Source organism: Meles meles, chromosome 1, assembly GCF_922984935.1.
Source record: "Meles meles chromosome 1, mMelMel3.1 paternal haplotype, whole genome shotgun sequence".
Taxonomy (NCBI): domain Eukaryota; kingdom Metazoa; phylum Chordata; class Mammalia; order Carnivora; family Mustelidae; genus Meles; species Meles meles.
Window position 1 is genome coordinate 150494448 of NC_060066.1, and position 19418 is coordinate 150513865.

Here is a 19418-nt window from a genome sequence, read left to right on the forward strand (position 1 = left end):
TTTGATGAATTTATGCCTTTCACATTATTCTGGTCTCCCAAATTTGAGGGTCCAAATATAAAAGAGTTCTTTATAAGTTGTCCCAGTAATCTAAAGTAAATATATAATGTTTCTAGTTTAAAACATAACAATAGTCCTGTTAATATAGCACCTTAAATTTTACAAAAGACTCACGTATTATTTAATTTGGATTCCACCTTAGCCCATTAAGTAGCTAGAGTGAGTATTACTATTATCATTTTATAAGTGAAGAAGCTGAAGTTCCAAGCAGTTTATCCATAGCCACACAAGTAGGAACGATGATTGAAACCGGAATTTTTGATTCCAAGAGTAAATTCTGAACGCGAAATTGTAAATTCTGTGTCCGTAATTCTGTACAACAGATAGAGAAGGTGTACGACCTAAGTGGTGACAGGAATTTTAAAAAGACAATAGATCTAGATTTTGAGTTGTTCACATACTTCATATCAGTAATAATGAGCTGCTTCAAAAACCAAGATAATTTGAGATCCATTGATATAGGTGTAATGTCTAGGCTAAGGGAAAAATAGTCACATGATAATCTGTACTGATCAGATTGCATTTCTAGTACTGGGTTATATGCTGATTTACTGCATTTGAGGAGTGTCAGGGGGCACAGATAAATAGCTGTCTGGCAAGGCAGTAAATTTCCTACCTTGAGACTGCATACCTATATAACTATGTCATCAATATTAAATAGGAAACGTTTCAGTCGGCATGAAGTAGAACTCAGTGGCATCTAACAGCTTGTTTAATTCTCAACTTCCTTAATACTCCGAGTCAGTGATAATTTTCTTCCAATATATTTCTAATTCCCATCTTTGCCTAGCAAAGTAGTAACTCCAAATTTTAATCTTTTAAGTGAATACATTTCACACCTTGGTTCTTTCTTAGTCATGAGTTGGATATACATTTATCTAGGACTGTTTTTCTCCTAAATATAGGTTGTTCAAAGGGGATGCTACTGTCCATGATTAGTTTCAGAGTCGTGGAGATTAGGGAATATGTCTTAGTATGATTTGATTACATAGATATGCACTTATTATGATCCACATTTTAGTTTCTAGGTATTCGTATGACTTCCTTAGAGTAAAAAACTTTGTTCAATGTTTATGTTTATTTTGAGAGCCTAAATATATTTTTGTTTTATAAGAATATCACTAAATACACTTATTTGATTGATAGGCAATGTTGCAGTTGCATTTTTATATTATAAGAGTATCGGTCCCTTGTTTTCATCATCTGACAACTTCATATTGGAACCTCAAAGTTCTGATAATTCTGAAGAGGAGGAAAGAGTCATTTCTTCAGTGATTTCAGTCTCAATTAGCTCAAACCCACCCACACTGTATGAACTTGAAAAAATAACATTTACATTAAGTCACATGAAGGTAAGCTGTTTTTCTAGTAACTATTGGTTATAAGTGTGAACCATTCAGAGAAGTGAACTTTTTTTCATTGTGTCACTTTAATTGTATGTGAATTCTTGAGTTTAAAAATTAAAAGAGCAAAGCATTTTCTACTAATTTTTCTATAAAATATTTTTTGCTCTTTCCGTGCTCTGTTATCTTTCTAATAAATATCAAGGAACTCTGCACATTTGATTTTCTGAAATTAATCTATATTTTAATTTTATTTTTCTTTACATTGTTCACTTTGGAAGTCTCCATACTTTTTAGTAATGAGTTATAAAAATGTATCAGAGCCAAAGAGATAAATGTCATTTGTGTAATGACAGAGTTGTTCGATTACTAATTGCCATTTAAAATAATATTTGCAGGGACTTAAATGCTGATTAAAATATAATCACAGAGAAGTTTACAGTATTTCATAAAGAAATTAGCTGAGACCTTTTTATTCCTTTACTGTTATTCAAAATCTTTTTCAAGCTCATATGTAATTAAAACCCCATCATAATAAACATTATAAAGTACTAAGTATTTGGTTTTTTTATATACCTAAAAATGAATGCGAAAACCAAAGATCGTAGATCATTTACTGCTATTTTACGGTTGATGGTTTCTTGGACTTTCAACAGAATTTCAGTCCTAGTACATGATTAAATAGTACCTCCGATGCTCCATTTGGAGAGCCTTGAAGCTGGACAATTGTATTTGCACGTTTATGGCGGAAGGAGAGGACTAAAAGAACAGATATGCTGACACACAATACAAATGTGTCACTGTAAAGACATCTAATGTAGAGAGAAGCTAAAGGCATAGAAGATCCAAGAAAATAGTAGCTCAAACCTAAACGTTGGTAGGCATTATGTTCAGAAGAGGGTGTGAAATGTTTTAAGAATGGAAAGGAAACTTAGATATTTTTAGGTGCCAACTGACCTTCTGACACTAGAATCCAAACATTGTCCTTTCACATGCTCTGATGCGTTTTCTGCAGTTTTTGCTAGTGGTAGCTAAAGAGATGCCAAGTCACGACGCCAAGTCACTGACTCCAAGTCAATGACAATTTTCTTCCAATATATTTCTAATTCCTATCTTTGCCTAGCAAATTAGTAACTCCAAATTTACATCTTTTAAGTGAATACATTTCACAACTTAGTTCTTAGTCATGAGTTGGGTATACATATACCTAGGACTGTTTTTCTCCTAAATATAGGTTGCACTTAGAAAAAATATAACAAGCTACTTCACCAAGTCTCTGATACAATCACAAAACAAGATACAACACACACTTAGATAAAAATTCTTCACCAAAATTCATGTGAAAACTTGATTATCATTAATCTTCCTCTCTGTTCAAATCTTTTTCCCATTCAAACTAACAACCACTATGAAATTTTTTCGTTTTCTTTTGACGACAGATCTACCTAATTCATGGTTTCCCTCTTTCTGAGAATAAAATCTGGATCCCATTGTTTTCCTAAAAAAACTAGAAGCTATCTCATATATAACACCTTCAGTTTCCTGAATTTACTTGCAATTTCACCAATTAGTATATAGTTCTCCATTACCTCAAAGGAATATTAAAAGTAGTTTTCATAATATTATGCTATGATCACTTAATATAAATATGTGGCAAAGAGAAGTCTATCTATAAAATAACCATCCTGCAGTCTATGCAAGCAGACCCTATCTCTGATCTTGTCTTCAACTGCTCATGATCTCGTTCCCAAACTATACTGGTTTCCAGGGTTTCTGGAAGATTCCTATCCAGTCTCAGAGCTTTTCTATTTTCCATTCCATACAGAACATTCTGGTTCCAAGTCTTAGGGTTTACTCTCTCTCTCTAACTTCGTCGAGGTATTTCCTTTAATATCATCTCCTAAGAAAAGCAGCCTCTGACCAGTCTCAACTACTTTCTCCTTCCCCTGGTTTATTTTTCTTTTTTAATAATTTCTCATCTCATGAGAATCTAAAATCAGCGGCACACATACTTTTTCTGTTTTGTTCAGTACTGTATTTTTAGTACTTGCGTCAATGACTAATATCCCGTGTATTTTCTGTAAACATTTATCAAATAAAGATCGTATGGTAATTGGTGTCTTGCACTATGAGAAATGATCTCATTTGATAATACATAATTCTCACAACTTTGTGGCACAGGAATTGATAAACTATAGCATTGTTGCAATAACTTCAGTTCTTCCACAGAACACCAGCACTCTTTTATTAGCATTGATTTTGTGTTGTACGTTTTAGGCATGGTTGTAATTGTATTGATATGCAAAATGGTATTTCAAATATGAGAAATGTGATACTATATGTATAATTCTTTCTCTTTTTTCCATCAGTAAAATGTCTCTTTTTCAGACCACAGATAAGTATAGGAGTCAATGTGCATTTTGGAGCTACTCACCTGACACCATGAATGGCAACTGGTCTTTGGAGGGCTGCGAGCTCATGTCCTCAAATGAGACCCACACCTCATGCCGCTGTAACCACCTGACACATTTTGCAATTCTGATGTCTTCTGGTTCTTCCATTGTAAGACAATTTTCCATCATTTCATATTTATAAACCTGCTTGTTTTCTTTTTGTGTGTGTTTATATTAGTCAAGAGAATTAATTTTTTTATGTTTCTTTGGGTGCAAATATATTTAACTGATAAAACCCCCAAACTATCTTTTTTTAGTCTTTGCTTTCTTACCTGTCTTATTTGACATATTTAGACTGGATTTTAGGTAATTTTTTGTCTAGGACTTATCTAGTCTATGATAGCTGGTGGGTTGGGCCTTAAATACCTATCCACTGACTCTTAATTTTTAATGTTGCCTTTAAAAACCACTTATACATTTTAATGTATCATGGCCTCTAAGGGCCATTGCCTTTGTATTGAAAGTATATTTTTACCAATTGCAAATTAGTTAAAAATATTTGAAACCTGGTCAAGAAGTATTAGCATATTTATAACTATTACAATGTTTTAATAATGTAGAACTGTACAAGGTTTTTAAACACATCTCTTCTACAGTGAATAGGTCCATGCTATGTATTTAGCATCAGTAATATCTTTCTTTTACACTATAGAGTTTCTTATTTGATATCACTGTATCATAATCTTCGTTGAATTACAATTTCATTTCCATGTCTACTGAGAACCTATCAAATATATAAAGTGACCAAATAAAACTGCCTAACCATAATGTCAGTCATAAAGATTTTTTTCCTGAATGTTAAGTAAGCAAAGAAGCCTCTGCTCTCTATATAAGATATAAATATTCATCTGGTTAGAATAAAACCAACTTTTCCCATTTCAAAGTCTCTCAGCTTGACTGTTTTGATATTCTATATATTCAGCATTTCTGATACCTTTATTTAATGTGTTTTAGATGAATTGCTGCATAGAAATAAGACTTGTTATTACCACTGATAAATCTGTTTTAATTAACCATTTTCACATTACAATAATGAATTGCCTTTCTAATATCAGGAAACTGATGACAATAACATTGTTAAACCATATACTAATATATACTATGCCCAGGAAAAAAAGCACTCATTACAGAACTTTTAAAGTGCTACATGATTTATATCAGATTTCTCTGAATATTGAGCATTTTCAAAGGCATAGAATTTTTCTCATCTAAATGCACATTTGTATTTTTACATTTTATGAACATTTTGATTAATGTTTCACCAAAAAAAGAAGTTCATTATATGTTGTAGTTCCTTTGACAAGTTACTGAGTTATTCTCTTAACAGCTTTATTATTATTTTCCCTTAGGGTATTAAAGATTATAATATTCTTACAAGGATCACTCAACTAGGAATAATTATTTCACTGATTTGCCTTTCCGTATGCATTTTTACCTTCTGGTTCTTCAGTGAAATTCAAAGCACCAGAACAACAATTCACAAAAATCTCTGCTGTAACCTGTTCCTTGCTGAACTAGTTTTTCTTGTTGGGATCAATACAAATACTAATAAGGTATGTAGATCTCTCTTACTCTCTACTTTGTTTTCTGAATTTGTACTTTCCTAAATATATTTGTCATAGAATCATGAATTAGAATTAAGAGTTTAATGGGCAAACATACCATCTACTTTGTTCCTAAGTCTTTTCCAAGTTTGCTAATGCTACCATATCTAAAACCTGTCTGTCACAATTCCATTAAGCACGATGTCCCTTGTTATGATGAATCATTGGGACAAACGAAAACTTAGCAACAAACTGAAGAAATAGTCCTTTTTTGGTTGTTTTTTATGCGGTCATTAAACAGAGGCAGATGGGACAAAGAGAATGAGAAATAAAAAGTTTGTCGTAACAAGGGACTGATTATAAAAGCAGTGGGTTCACAGGTTGAAATGTAACGAGTTGGCTCCACCGAGTCACTGCACTTTCCTAACTACCTATTTCTCCCCCCGTTACTGATGGAGGACCTTACCAAACAATTCCTATATTGTGTTAGGCTGGGTCCTCCTAGAAGCACACATTCAAATGGGATTCAATGTGCAATAAATTAATCAGGCAAAATGGCTGAGAGATAATGGGCAGAGAGGGACTTGAAGAGCCATCTCACTGAGATGCAGGTCTGACCCCGAGTAAAGGAGAGAAGGAAGAAAGGACAACTGTAGGTGGAAGCATTTGACGCAACAGTTCTGTTCTCAGGAAAGCTCAGCGTGGTTGCAAGGAGTCCTTTGAGAAGACCTTGAGCCAGAGTCACGTGGCAGAGGACTCCTCTGTGTAGCAGCAGCCTACTGGTGGAGTCCCACTAGTCCCACTACTGTGGGAAAGGTGAACACAGCAGCTAGAGCTCTAGGTCAGTTGCCCTCCATGCACGTAGAGACTGGAGAAGTGTATCCTCGGGGCCACAAGACATTATATTTCCTCCGTATTTCCATCCCTGTTAGAAATCTGTCAAACAACGACACTAATGCCTAGTTACCAAGGTCTTCTTCTAAAGTAGATGCCACCAAACATCTATTTTAAATAGTATACCCTAGACTATAAACTTCATTTTTTTTTTTTTTATTTTGCAGGGGCATGCCTAACACCTGCCAGTTTTATATGCCACCCACTATCCTCCAATGCCAGTTTCTTTCCTCAGTTTCATCTCCCTGTTACCCTTATCCCAAAAGTATTCCTTAGAGTGCTTATTTTCAGATCTATCACTTATCAGGTTCTTCCCATTTTCAAGTCATATTTCAATCTCAGTTCCTCACTAAGGTAGTTCCCAAATTTTGATCACTAGTGCTCTCTCTGGTCCCAACCTTATATGGTACTCCCCAATATATTTTAGTATATAATCTCATTATGCTTGGATTGTACTCTTTTTTATTAGTGCAGTAGGTGTGTAAGGGCATATTATGTTCTCTTTCCAGCTTTATATACTATTACTTCTATTATTACAGAAATGGGTAACTGTATTTCTTTCTCTGTTATTTCTTATAAGCCTAACTCCAATTCTATGTGTGAAGTAAGTACTAATAAATAATATTTAACTGAAATCCATCTCAAATTTACCTGATGATCTTATAACTTAAAGTGACTTCATAATGGATATTTTTGTAAACTATGTCATCGTTCATCTCTTTTATAAACTTAACGTTTGCCACAATAATCAAGATACTTATTATAGTTCATTTAGCACAGTTTAAACGATAATTTTCATTCTTTGAGCATGAACAGACTTAAGGAGAGTAAAGGCATCTCCAAAACAGAAATTAACTTAAATCACAACATATTAGCTAAGATATCAGGGTGTACATGTGACCAATCCATAACTCCTCCCATGATATAAATGCATAAAAGCATAACTCTCTGGACAAGAACAGTAACTTAGCTCCATTGCAGGACTTCTTCACAACTGATGTTTCGCACTGGTGAAACTCACCTGGAAGTGGTACATCTTAAAAAACGAACACTTGATGAGAGGATATTTTAACATGATCAGGCATTATAGCAAGAGGCATAATTTAAGGATTTAAATTTAAGGAATTTAATTTAATTTAAAAATTAAGGAATTTAATTTAAGGAAAAGTCAGGATCTTGTCTTATGCTAATGTGAAAGCAAATATTGCTTATGGTTTCTTTCTTTCCTCAATTTCTAGCTCTTCTGTTCAATCATTGCTGGGCTGCTGCATTATTTCTTTTTAGCTGCCTTTGCCTGGATGTGCATTGAAGGCATCCACCTCTATCTCATCGTTGTGGGCGTCATCTACAACAAGGGCTTTCTGCACAAGAATTTCTACATCTTTGGCTATCTCAGCCCCGCTGTGGTAGTTGGCTTTTCAGCCTCATTGGGATATAGATATTATGGCACCACCAAAGTGTAAGTGAAGATGATCTCATAACTATTTGAAATACGATTCTGAATATGCTTCATATATCATTGAAAATGTTGCTCTGTGAAGTACATACAAACATATTTATAGATTTGTTTTTTACTTTTCAGATGTTGGCTTAGCACAGAAAACAACTTTATTTGGAGTTTTATAGGACCAGCCTGTCTAATCATTCTTGTACGTATATTTAACAATAGTTGGAATTCCAAAAAGGGATGATTAAAATTCACAACAATCAGGCATTAGTCTGAGGGAAAACAATGATTTTGAGCACTTTACAGTAAGTCATTTAAATACATTTTATATTTATTATAACCGAGGGAAAAGAATATATTTATATGTATGTCTTAAATTCAGAGGTATTATAGTTCATCTGCCCCTCCTGGAGGAGGAGATGTTTCTGCGTAACACACAGGAAAATCATTTCTCACTTATCAGTAGTGTCTGAGCATACTTCAATACTGAGAGTTTGCCAAGCAGCTGGTAATCTGGCATTTCAGATGTTTACATTATTTAATCTTTTATCAGTGATCAGTGATCTTTGAAGATTAGACTGTCATCTTTATAGTTTTATCATCATCATGTACCCTGTCATCATGAAAATGATTTTAAACTAAATTGCGACGTCAGAGACAAGAACCCACTATTTCTCATGAGCAGACAAGTCACACATTGATAGTTCCATTTCAAGGAGGAAGAGGGCCTTTTAATTCTTATTGGAAGTGGTTTCAAACCTACAAATTTGGCAGGTGTTATATGTCCCTTCCTAAATAAAGACATTTTTAGATGTCTCAAGAGCATTTCTAAGTGCTGCTAAGTTTTCAAAGCCATTCTGAATATAATAGTCTGTCAATGAATCTGGGACATCTGACAAGGCTCTAGAATGGAATGAACTGTCAACAGAGGAGCTTTGACCATATCTTGGACAACTTTGTCCCAGATGTTTTGACCATAAACTAGCTATCTTTTTTTGAATTGTTTTTTGTTTTGTTTTGGGGTTTTTTTTTTTGGTTTTTTTTTGCTCACTCTTTTCCCTGGTGTTTTTATGGTTGTAAGGAAGCTGCTAAATGGAGAAAGACTTGAAAGGTAAAGCAGAGAATTTTCACCAACGCTTAGTTTTTAATGGTATGGGTGAAATAATGTGCATTCAGAGGCTGTATTTCCTAACCATGACAGAAAATTGTTTATAATTCTCCCAATGAATCCAGTAATATAAAAGGAACCATGGGCTAGATTTCAGCTAACACAATTTCAGAGTTAGTTTATTATAATTCCAAAATTTTCAAACCACATGAGACTATAGACTGAATGAATACTTTCATTTGTTGCCCTGATAGGAGTATTTTGTGTAAACACACTTTCTATATATTCTGATTTTCCTGGTTCCATCTCTATATAATGGATCATCTCTTATATTGTTCTGTACAACTGAAAGTTCTTTGGATCAGTAATTCTTGCAATTAAGATGAAAAGGAGTGGGCTAGACAATATAGTGGGACAAGAAAAATAAGAGTATTTTTCTCTTGAGTAAGAAACGAAAAGTGTTCCCTGAAATTGTTTTCCACTTTTGCTTATGTAAGGGAAAAGATAACTTTGGATTATCTTATAGTGAAGTCCACAGACTTTAGATGGGCTTATCTAAAAATGAGTCCAGCTAACTTTCCTAGAAGCCTAAATGAATAACATCACACTGTCCCTGTCTGGAATTAATGAACCCATTTATCTTCCATAGTTTCAGTATGATAATTATTACGTTTAACCTGAGGGCCAGGCTACTTAAGAAATGGATGGGGCACCTCAGTTTTACTCTAAAACTGAATAATGTTTATCTTTTTTCGTATCATTAGAAGCAGAAGAAATCCCTTAATTACTGAATTGAAGTGAATTCATTTATTCTAGTTAGTCCTTGTTTTCTGTGCTAATACTGATCAATTATTATTATTGTCACTGTTATTACTATTTGTTATTACTGTTATTATTCAGCTCTACGTTGTTGTGAATGTTATTATTCAGCTGCATGATGGTGTTAAGTGAGATACACCCTGTTGTCCCAGAATAGTATACATCTTTAGTTCAGAAATGAGGTGACAGAAATATTGGGCATCAAACATTTAAAAAAGGGCCACTAAGAGTTTGGGTTTGACACTTCCATGGGTCTGATAAAGAGACAGTAGGACCAGCTGTAGCCCTGTAAGAGGGCAGATATGGAGGCCCCTGGCCATGGATAGTGGTCTAGAATTAAGAGTCCTAGAGGTACCTGGCTGATTCAGTTACTCTTCTAATTTTGGCTCAGATCATGATCTCAGGGTCCTGGGATCAAGCCCTGTGACAAGTTCTCTGCTCAGTGGGGAATCTGCTTTCCTAACTCCCTCTGTGTTCTCTCTCTTGCTCTCTCTCAAATAAATAAATAATCTTAAAAAAAAAAAAAAAGAGTCTTTGACGTTTGGAGGAGTGCAGTGTTCTTTAAGAAAAGCTTTTCTTTTCTCTGCCAGTGAAATAAAGGCAGCGGCTCCCCTATCTTTTGGAAGACAAGTTGTGCACAAGTACTCTGAAAGGTTTGTAGAGAATGGGATCAGAAGTATAGTAAGAGTAAAATTATCATTCTGATCTTAGATCAAATGCCAGTGTGACTCATATTTTGTCTTATTGATATATAAGAGCACAGTATAATGAGCCAGTTTTTATAAGAGTTTGACATATGTCCCCTGACTTTGGGCCAGATCTGAATATAGAGACTAGACCTATTTGAATTTGGAGTTTCCTGCAAACTGCATGCTTACTAGAGTATTTTTTGACAGCAGGGAAGGAAAGGATTAATAGATAGCATAGTGGACAGAAGTTGTAGGGTTGCCTAAAAGGCTGCCATGTCAAAGCAAAATTATATACAACTAAAAGAACAAGTTGAATAAAGTTGAGGTGAAATGGTGGTAGGACTGTACTTCTCTGAAGAATACAAGATGGAAAGGAAATTCTGTAAACACCAAGAAAATCACATATACTGTCTAAGTGGAGGCCACCACTTAAGCCAAGATTACCAGCAATAGTAAGAACCAAACTGAACCAAAGTGATGTCATAAAGCTCATCAGGCTCTTCTGGCTTCCAACAACAGAAGAATTGAGATTTTCTGTGTGCATTATGCTACCCATCCCCTACATCCAAACATCCAAACAGAACCATGAGTTTCTTCATTTACTGACCATATCTTGCTCAATAATCAGTGTCATTGTGGTGCACAAACTTCCTGGCCTCCACTGAGTAAATTGCATTTATTCTTTACAGAGCAACATTCACATTGCATTGTCTATGAACACTAGACTATAAAACTGACTCCTTTTGGTTACCCCAGAATATAGAAGTATTTAATAAGTCTTTAATAATTATCTCTGTGTTTTAATTAATCTGTTAATAAAGACCATTGTAATAAATGCAGCTGGAAGAAACACCACGAGATCTTTTCTAAGCAATATGACTGCTCTGTGTCCTGGGTTTCTAATACATAAAATGAAGATACCAGTGGGAGCCCTGCACAACAAGGCTATGGTAAAAGCAAAGCAAAATGTTTTAGGAAAAACATTCATTCTTTAAACTTAAAATGGGAAAATACACAATCGTTTGAAGGACAATTTTTGGCTCTCTGATCTATGCTTTTTGTATTAAAAAATAACGACTAATTTTAAAACCACGGTTTGTGCAACAAAAAATTGTATGCAATGGAATGTATGTTTGGCCAATAGTGTGTGTGTGTGTATTTAAGCATAGATCCTAATTTTTTAAATATTGGTGAAGATACTGATAGCATTTGTTTAACTATAACAAGATATGATCATAATACGAGTGTTTGTTAACTTCTTGGCATTTGTTAAAAGTCTCTAGCTCACTCTGCTAGAGAAAGTTTAACCAAAATTAAACAAAGTGTAAAATATCTTAAGAAAAGCAATAAAAATGTACTAGAAGAAAAAGAGGGAAAAAGACAAAATGTAAGTGAACGTTCAAATATAAATAGATGATTAGTGGTGGTTTTGTTATGCTTAGGCTTCAGTGAGGGATAGGACTGGCTTCATGACTTTTTCTAAACAAATCTGGGAAGACCTGTAGTCCAGAGTAGATGTCTCTTCTAGAACAATGGCAATACCTTTCATTCATACATGGAATCCTTGCATTTCTTCCACAGAGAAGGGTCTAGGTCCTGCAAATGGTATTTGCTTGTTTTTATGAATGGAACCCTAGAGCATGTCTGGTTTGAGATTATAATATAAAATGCCTTTAAGACAATATGTAAATGAGTAAGAACTGAATGAGATCAGCACTGGTGGCTTTTTCTACCCCTAGGTATGTTGTTTCAAAGGAATATTCACGCTTTTAATCTACTCTGATAAGTGTTAGTGATTTAGGTGTTTAAGCAGCAACACTCCCTGCATTGATCAAATGAAAGTATTTCCTCAGGTGTTGACTCATTAATATTAAGGAGCTCTGAGAATTCTGAAGTATGAACCAATTACCCTGTGGATTCTATCTACGAATCACTACACTTAGAATGTTAAGATTGTAACTACACAAAAAAAGCCCTAGCCATGCTTTTGAAAAATTGAGCTCCACAAAAAAGAGGCTTCTAAATCTTTGTAAAGCAAGCTGCAAACTGAAGATAATTTCCATAATTAATTTCTTTCTTCAATATTTTTAATCTTTAATGCTGAATTCTTTTAACTAAAACTGCACAAGCGATTAGATTCAAGTACACAAATATAAAAAAAGAGTTGGTGAAAATAATTTAACTTTTAAGTACAAATTGAAGTTTCCCGTAGACAAGTTGGTATTGAAGAATAGAATTTGCTTGATTGAGGCAAATACTAATTATGCTATGTCCAAATAAGGCATTTTCTTTTAGAAATGTGAGCTTCCGTTTGAATTTAAATCGCAACCCTCATAATTGAGTGTTTCTATATTACACCTACCCCCCTTCTTTTTCTGTTTGCCCAGAATTCCACTCAGTTCTTTGTAGTGGCTTCCTCTAATTGTTCTTCCTATGTCTGCAATCTCTTAATTCCCTTTCACCAACAAATGCCTATTAAAACCTCCTCAAAAGTGAATTCCTCACGTAACCCTTACACAATGGACAATGTCTATGTATATTTATTATTATATGACCTATTCTTATTACATGTTTTAATTTCACAAATTGCCCAAGCTTGAAAGAAATGCAAATATCACAAGTAACAAGTGGATTTTTTATCCCACACTCATATTTTTCACAACAAACTACTCTTTTTCTTAATATTTGCTCTGCATCCTTCCAGACCTTTTGTTTGTGTGTGCATGTGCGTGCACACACACACACACACACACACATTTATATAAATTTAACCAAAGAAACTGATTACAAATTCAAAAAATCTGAATCATTTGTAACCTGAAATAAATATATCATATTCATCCTTCTTCGTTATAATATACGATTCTACCATGTTTGTCATTGCATATTATCCATATTGTGCTCTAATTTATTTGAGCACTTCCCTATTGATGAACGTCTAATTAGTTTCTAATATTTCCATATTATAAATAATACTGCAGCCCAGAGAGTTCTTGCTGCGATATAGTTACATATAGCCATTATGTAAAATTGTTGAGAAATGCTTCTTGAAAGTAGAAATGCAAGTAGAGACAGATTTTTAAATTTGCAGACTGCCTTGGAAACATTTACTTCAATAAATACTCATACCAACAACATTTGAGAATGTCCCTTTCCTGACATTTTTGCCAACACTAGGTATTGTCGTCCACTAAAATGTCTAAAGAGCTGAACTGGAATACATAAACCCAGGAGAAGGATTATGATAGGCCAGGGTTCCAAAACAATGGCGCCATTGACACTTTGGGCCAAATCTCTGTTGGAGGACCCGTCGTGTGCTCTGTAGGGAGCCTAGCAGCATCTCTGGCTTCTATTCACCCCTGCCAATACATCACCACTACCAGCACTGCCTAGACCAGGCAACCAAAGAAGTCTCCAGTACAACCACATATCCCATGTGGGATGATATCCCAGAGTCTAGACTTAGACATTAAGCAGTTTATATATGAGTGCATTTTGCAGCTTCCTTTAAACAGCAAAAATTTAAGAAAAAGAATTAAAATCTTAGTTTGGGCACTGTCCTTTGGATAACCCCATTGAAACTATATTAGAAACGCTAACCATTATAAATTTTACATGTTGTGGATAACACCATCAACATTTTAATTACATCTTTTAATTAAATGGCACCATATTTGGTAGATGCATTTTTTAGTGAGCTCTGCAGTTCAAGGCATTTTAAAATTCTGTTTCTTCATATTATATATTAATAAGCTTTTCAGTGCCTGTAACATTTTGTTACTTTTTTGTATTATTCCAACCTTCTTGAAACAATAGGTAGCTAGAATTTTTAAAAGAACAAGTTAAAAAAAACTTAACATAAATAATACATTTGTAGTTTCCAGTGTATTCTCATATATGAGAGTTATATTCTTAACTGGAAATACCTTCACAGAAAATCTCCATGGGATCTGTACTAAAAAATTTCATTAAAATTGAGTAATTTATAGAAATTAGAGATCCAAAATATATATATTGAAAAAAATCCCTTGGGTCTCTCAAGCCCAATTAGAAAAAACTGGCCAAAGTGAATTTCATCACTGGTATTTTTTAATAAATACAGCTTTACAGTGAAGGATGTTATGCCATGATATGATGAAAGTGAGTTGGTAGCACAAGATATCATTAGAATTATTATTCACTTCACATTTGTATAATCTTTTAATCTTTAAAAATCCTTTTAACATCTCAGTTAACCCTCACACAAAGCTTTGGTAGTACAACAAAATAAAAATACTAGTAGCAGTAAGACATAATGTTTTACTAGATTTTTGGTAGATCTAGTAACTATAAACTTGACTTACCTATTTATTAATATCTGTGGGGGTTCTGCTACTTATAACTTTTTAAAGAAGTACACCAATTCTTTGAGAAGAACTTGTTACACTAAAGCAAATTATGTACATTCTTATGTAAGCAACAGATAAAACTTTAAGCTTCTACTCACTAAGAATTCATAAAAATCCTTGAACATGGCTAAAAGCTCAGTACATGTTCTGATCGTTGTGATACCTCTGATCTTCCTCCAAGAGTAAACAATGTCCTTCCTGAAGCTGGTCTACAACAAAAGTGAGCCCTTTGAATCAGTCTTTCTTTTTTTTTTTTTTCCCATTTTATTTATTTTTTCAGCGTAACAGTATTCATTGTTTTTGCACAACACCCAGTGCTCCATGCAAAACGTGCCCTCCCTATTACCCACCACCTGTTCCCCCAACCTCCCACCCCTGACCCTTCAAAACCCTAAGGTTGTTTTTCAGAGTCCATAGTCTCTTATGGTTCACCTCCTAGCATTTGCAGAGATCTTATTCCACATATGAGAAATATTTAATCTTCCCTCTAAGGATTTATTAGATCCCTTGGTCTCCTTCAGTATTCTCTGCAAAATACAAATGACTTATTCTGAGAGAATGGGCTATCTGTGTGGCTCTGACTTGATTTCTGTTCCTCATAGGAAAATGTTCTCATGTCTAGTTTTGGAGTTTCCCAAGAAAGGGATATTTAAAATTCCTTCTGATGAAAAAAAAAAACAAACAAACAAAAAAACAAGGTTCCTGATAATATCTGATCAAAAAGAGCCCAGGTTGTTCACTTCTTAGGGCACAGCCTTTAGTCATTAGAGCTTAACTCACACTTGTTTGAGTAACAGCCACCATTTTGTCTGTATTTTAAATAAGTGAAAACTAAGGCTTAGTAAAGCCTTAGTGAAGCAATTTACTCAGGATCACCCAGCTCCTGAGTGGTGGAGGCAAGGTCACGCTTTCCAGAGTCACGTTTTGGCAGTTTCACCAGTATATATCCTTTCCTTTTGAACAGAGCATATTTTGTTAGGCCCATGAAGAACATGTCCCCAACTTCCAGTTTCCACAAATGGTTTTAGGGTAAATTGTGAAAGACACAGCAACTACAGACCTTCTAGAAGTTATGTATAAAATTTCAATTATTTATTTTACTTAGTGAAATTGTCAAAATAAATTACTTTCCATCTTGTTGAAAATGAGGGAAATCTTGTCCACTATAAATATCTCTCCCCTCATTTTATTTTGTTTTATTTAAATCTTGCCAGGAGTATCCAACAACTAACCAAAATGCCCTACCTAAAATCATGACTATATCAGACTATAGCTCAATATGTGGGATACAGAGTCTGGAGGTTTTACTCTTCTACTAATTGATATTCATCAACAAGTAATTCCCAATGCTCTGTTTGACATCTAATTGTTCAAATTCCTGTTTTTCATTTTCTCTCATCAAGAAAAAGTTGAAGGGTGAGTTTAATGCTTCACTCATTTTTAACTGTCCTTTATTTCATATTTCTAATTAAAAGATTAATTTTTCTAGAAAAAAAGTCTTTGGGGTTCTTTTAAAAATCTTCATGATTTTATTTTACTAATATTTACCAATATAAGTAGTATTAAGTGAAAATAAAGGTACAGGTAGTATGAAAAGAAAAAAAAAAAAACCTGGGAAAAAATAGGAACAACACTTTGAATATTTCAGAATAGGTCAAAACTTTATCAAGTATTAAAGACCTAAATAAGGCTGTGCCAGTAACAGAGGGATTTAAAAGGAAAGACTTTGCTCACAAAAAGTGTAGTAGGTTGACATGTGTAAACAAACAACTCTAAGACAACACATTAGTATGCTTGAGGCAATATTTTGGAAAAGCAAATCTGAACATTTCTTTACCCCTTATTTACATCTTTCTTGGCTTTATTGCCTTGGAGTCAAATCTAAAACTTTTAACAAAGCCTACCAGAAAGGTGACCATATTCATTTATCAATCACCAAAATCTGGACATTTTTAAGAATGAAAGTGGCAAGGGTGCCTGGGTGGCTCAGTGAGTTAAAGCCTCTGCCTCGGGTCTTGGTCCCTGGGTCCTGGGATCCAGCCCCGCATCAGGCTCTCTGTTCAGCGGGGGGCCTGCTTCCTCCACTCTCTCTGCCTGCCTCTCTGCCTGCTTGTGATCTCTGTCTGTCAAATAAATAAATAAAATCTTTTTTAAAAAAAGAATGAAATTAGGCAATAAAAATCACTCAAATTGGTTTCATCTTACTGATGAACCTGTAAAACAGCTCTATTCCAAAATCTATTTTCAAAAGTAATTTTTTTTTCTACACAACACTGGTGATTTGGAATAGAGCACCATGTACCTGACAATGCGGCCATTTTGAATCTTTCTGTGGCCACCCCCTGATGATGAAGAAGGTAGCTGTCCCTAACCACTCATGTATCTAAGTGGAAGGTGATGCTTACATCGTATCTGGATAGGGTCTGGAAAGAGAGGTGGGATATTGCTGGTCATCTTCCATATTTGAGCCCCGGTGAAGGTCAGAATGGTCACTGCACATGTGACTCACACAGCACCCCGAGAGACATGTCACGGTAGAAGTGGAGTTTACCAGACTTCCCCCAGCTTATCTTACTAAGATGTAAAAACCAACAACTCAGATAAATGCTAAATTGAAATGAACACTGGGCAATCAACATTAAAAATACTGTGAGCAGCAAAAAAAGATAAAATGGACACACTACTTAGGAGGCAGTGCATGTTCTGGCCCCTGCCTGCTGATCAGCCTCATCTCACAGGACCCTCCCGTGGGCTTTTGTGTTGTAATCACATTGCTTTACAGCTTCTGAGAGTTTCTATGTACATTCCCATTGCAGCGCCTCTGCACTAAAACACTCCTTATCACTGCCCTCTGCCATCCCTTCGTCTAGATAATTCCTGTTTGTTTTTCAGTTATCAATTCAAGCAACACTTTCTGAGGAAAGCCCTTCCAGGCTCACTGATCTATAATGTCTTTTGTTATTGTTAGATGCCTTCAGAGAAATTCACTTTAAAAAAAATACTTTCTTCAATTTATAATTACACATGTATTGATGTGAGTAACTGATTAATAACTGATTCATCTCTGTCTCCTCCAGGAGACTATACACTCTTTGAGAGGAAATCTTTATAGATTTTCTCTCACTGTATTATCCCTGAGGTTTACCAGGTAATAATCACTAAGGTAATTCTGCTGGGTAAATAAAATAAATGATGCACCAAGCACAGTATTTAGTCAAAAATATTCATTCCTTTCCCCCAAAGAAATTTAAAGAAATCATCATCATCATGGAAATGGGATTATTTTGAGAAGTCTTCTCAGAAGAGATAATATGTAAAGTGTTCATTATAGCACATCACTCTTCCTTCATTTCTTTTCGCCTTAGAAATGATTGCTGTAAGTATCTGTCTACATCGATCTATCTATTTATGGCATGCTTTCACTCGGAATTTTAACATTGACATTTTACATTGAACTGAATAAAATGAGGTCCTGGCCAAATAATGTGGGAGGTTTTCAAAAGCAATCTGACTGGGAACAAGTGTACACCATTGGTTCTTTCTGTGCCCTGGATTTCTACCATGTGCACAAAGATAATGATGCCAACCCTATATACAATGCTACTATTAAAAAAGAAATGAAATTAAAAGAATAAAAGCATCCTTCAAAAGTTAAAAAGGAAAATTTTTAATAATTGGCGGACAATCTTATGTCTCTTTTAGCTTTACCTTTAAAATCGGCAGTAACTTTTTTTTTAAGATTTTATTTATTTATTTATTTTTGAGAAACAGCGTGCATGCATGAGTAAAGGGAGGGGCAGAGGAAGAGGGAGAAGCAGACTCCCCACTGAGCAGGGAGCCCAATGCAGGGCTTCCCTGGGATGGTAATGGGAGCCCAAGGCAGACACCCAACCAACTGAGCTACTCAGGCGCCCCTGGCAATAACTTTAGATACCTCTTCGAATTTAATTGTGCGAGTTCTATTTTAAATGCAAAGTAACAGTCAGTGGCCTACGTGTATATATATATATATGTATATACATATATATGCATAGATATATTTTTTACAGACTTCTCTCTCTCTACAGTAAGTATACACAAGGAACATGTTTCCTTGCTTATACCTTAACAAAGCAGATTTCATTGCTGGATTTTCATTGTCATGTTAAATGGAACAACTGTTGTAAATGTTCTTCACGTACAGTTTTTCTCATTCACCTTTGTTCCTTTTCTGAATCTCTCACTATGGCTTATAACCATCTACAGTTAAAACCAGCTAAAAAATAAGCTCATGGAATTCGCTTACACCCATGGAATCACTTTATCCTTCATGTTTATACATTTCTAGTTCTCTTCACCTTTTAGTTCTATTTTAGAGACAGTAAATTACTCTTTCAAACACTGAAAAAAAAAATTCAGCTATTGAAATATTCCTAATGGAAACATGTTAAAAATATGAAGTGTGAATTTTTAATGCCTAAGGTGATTATATATTGGGATGGGATTTTTAGCCATAATAAAACAGAGCAATTATTTAGCTATAACTTGAAGGGATGTGGGAAGATATTTTCCTAATGAGGCGGTATTCTGCCTATTTGTGATTAAGACATTTGTTGTGACCTACCTGTGTCCTCAAGACTATGTTTAACAAATACACATTAAAAAAATCCACAGATCTGTAGATTCTGTTAGAT

At 34.6% G+C, this 19418-nt stretch overlaps 1 protein-coding gene across 2 annotated transcripts in view; it reads left to right on the forward strand.

Moving 5' to 3' along the window:
* Positions 1-19418, forward strand: part of ADGRL4 (adhesion G protein-coupled receptor L4) — a 107724-nt gene that overhangs the window by 73263 nt on the left and 15043 nt on the right. For both annotated transcript variants that reach the window (XM_045979627.1, XM_045979633.1), the window contains exons 9-13: positions 1207-1412; positions 3792-3965; positions 5206-5409; positions 7533-7753; positions 7877-7943. In XM_045979627.1, coding sequence (XP_045835583.1) covers positions 1207-1412; positions 3792-3965; positions 5206-5409; positions 7533-7753; positions 7877-7943 — 872 coding nt within the window. The remainder of the gene's footprint in view (positions 1-1206; positions 1413-3791; positions 3966-5205; positions 5410-7532; positions 7754-7876; positions 7944-19418) is intronic.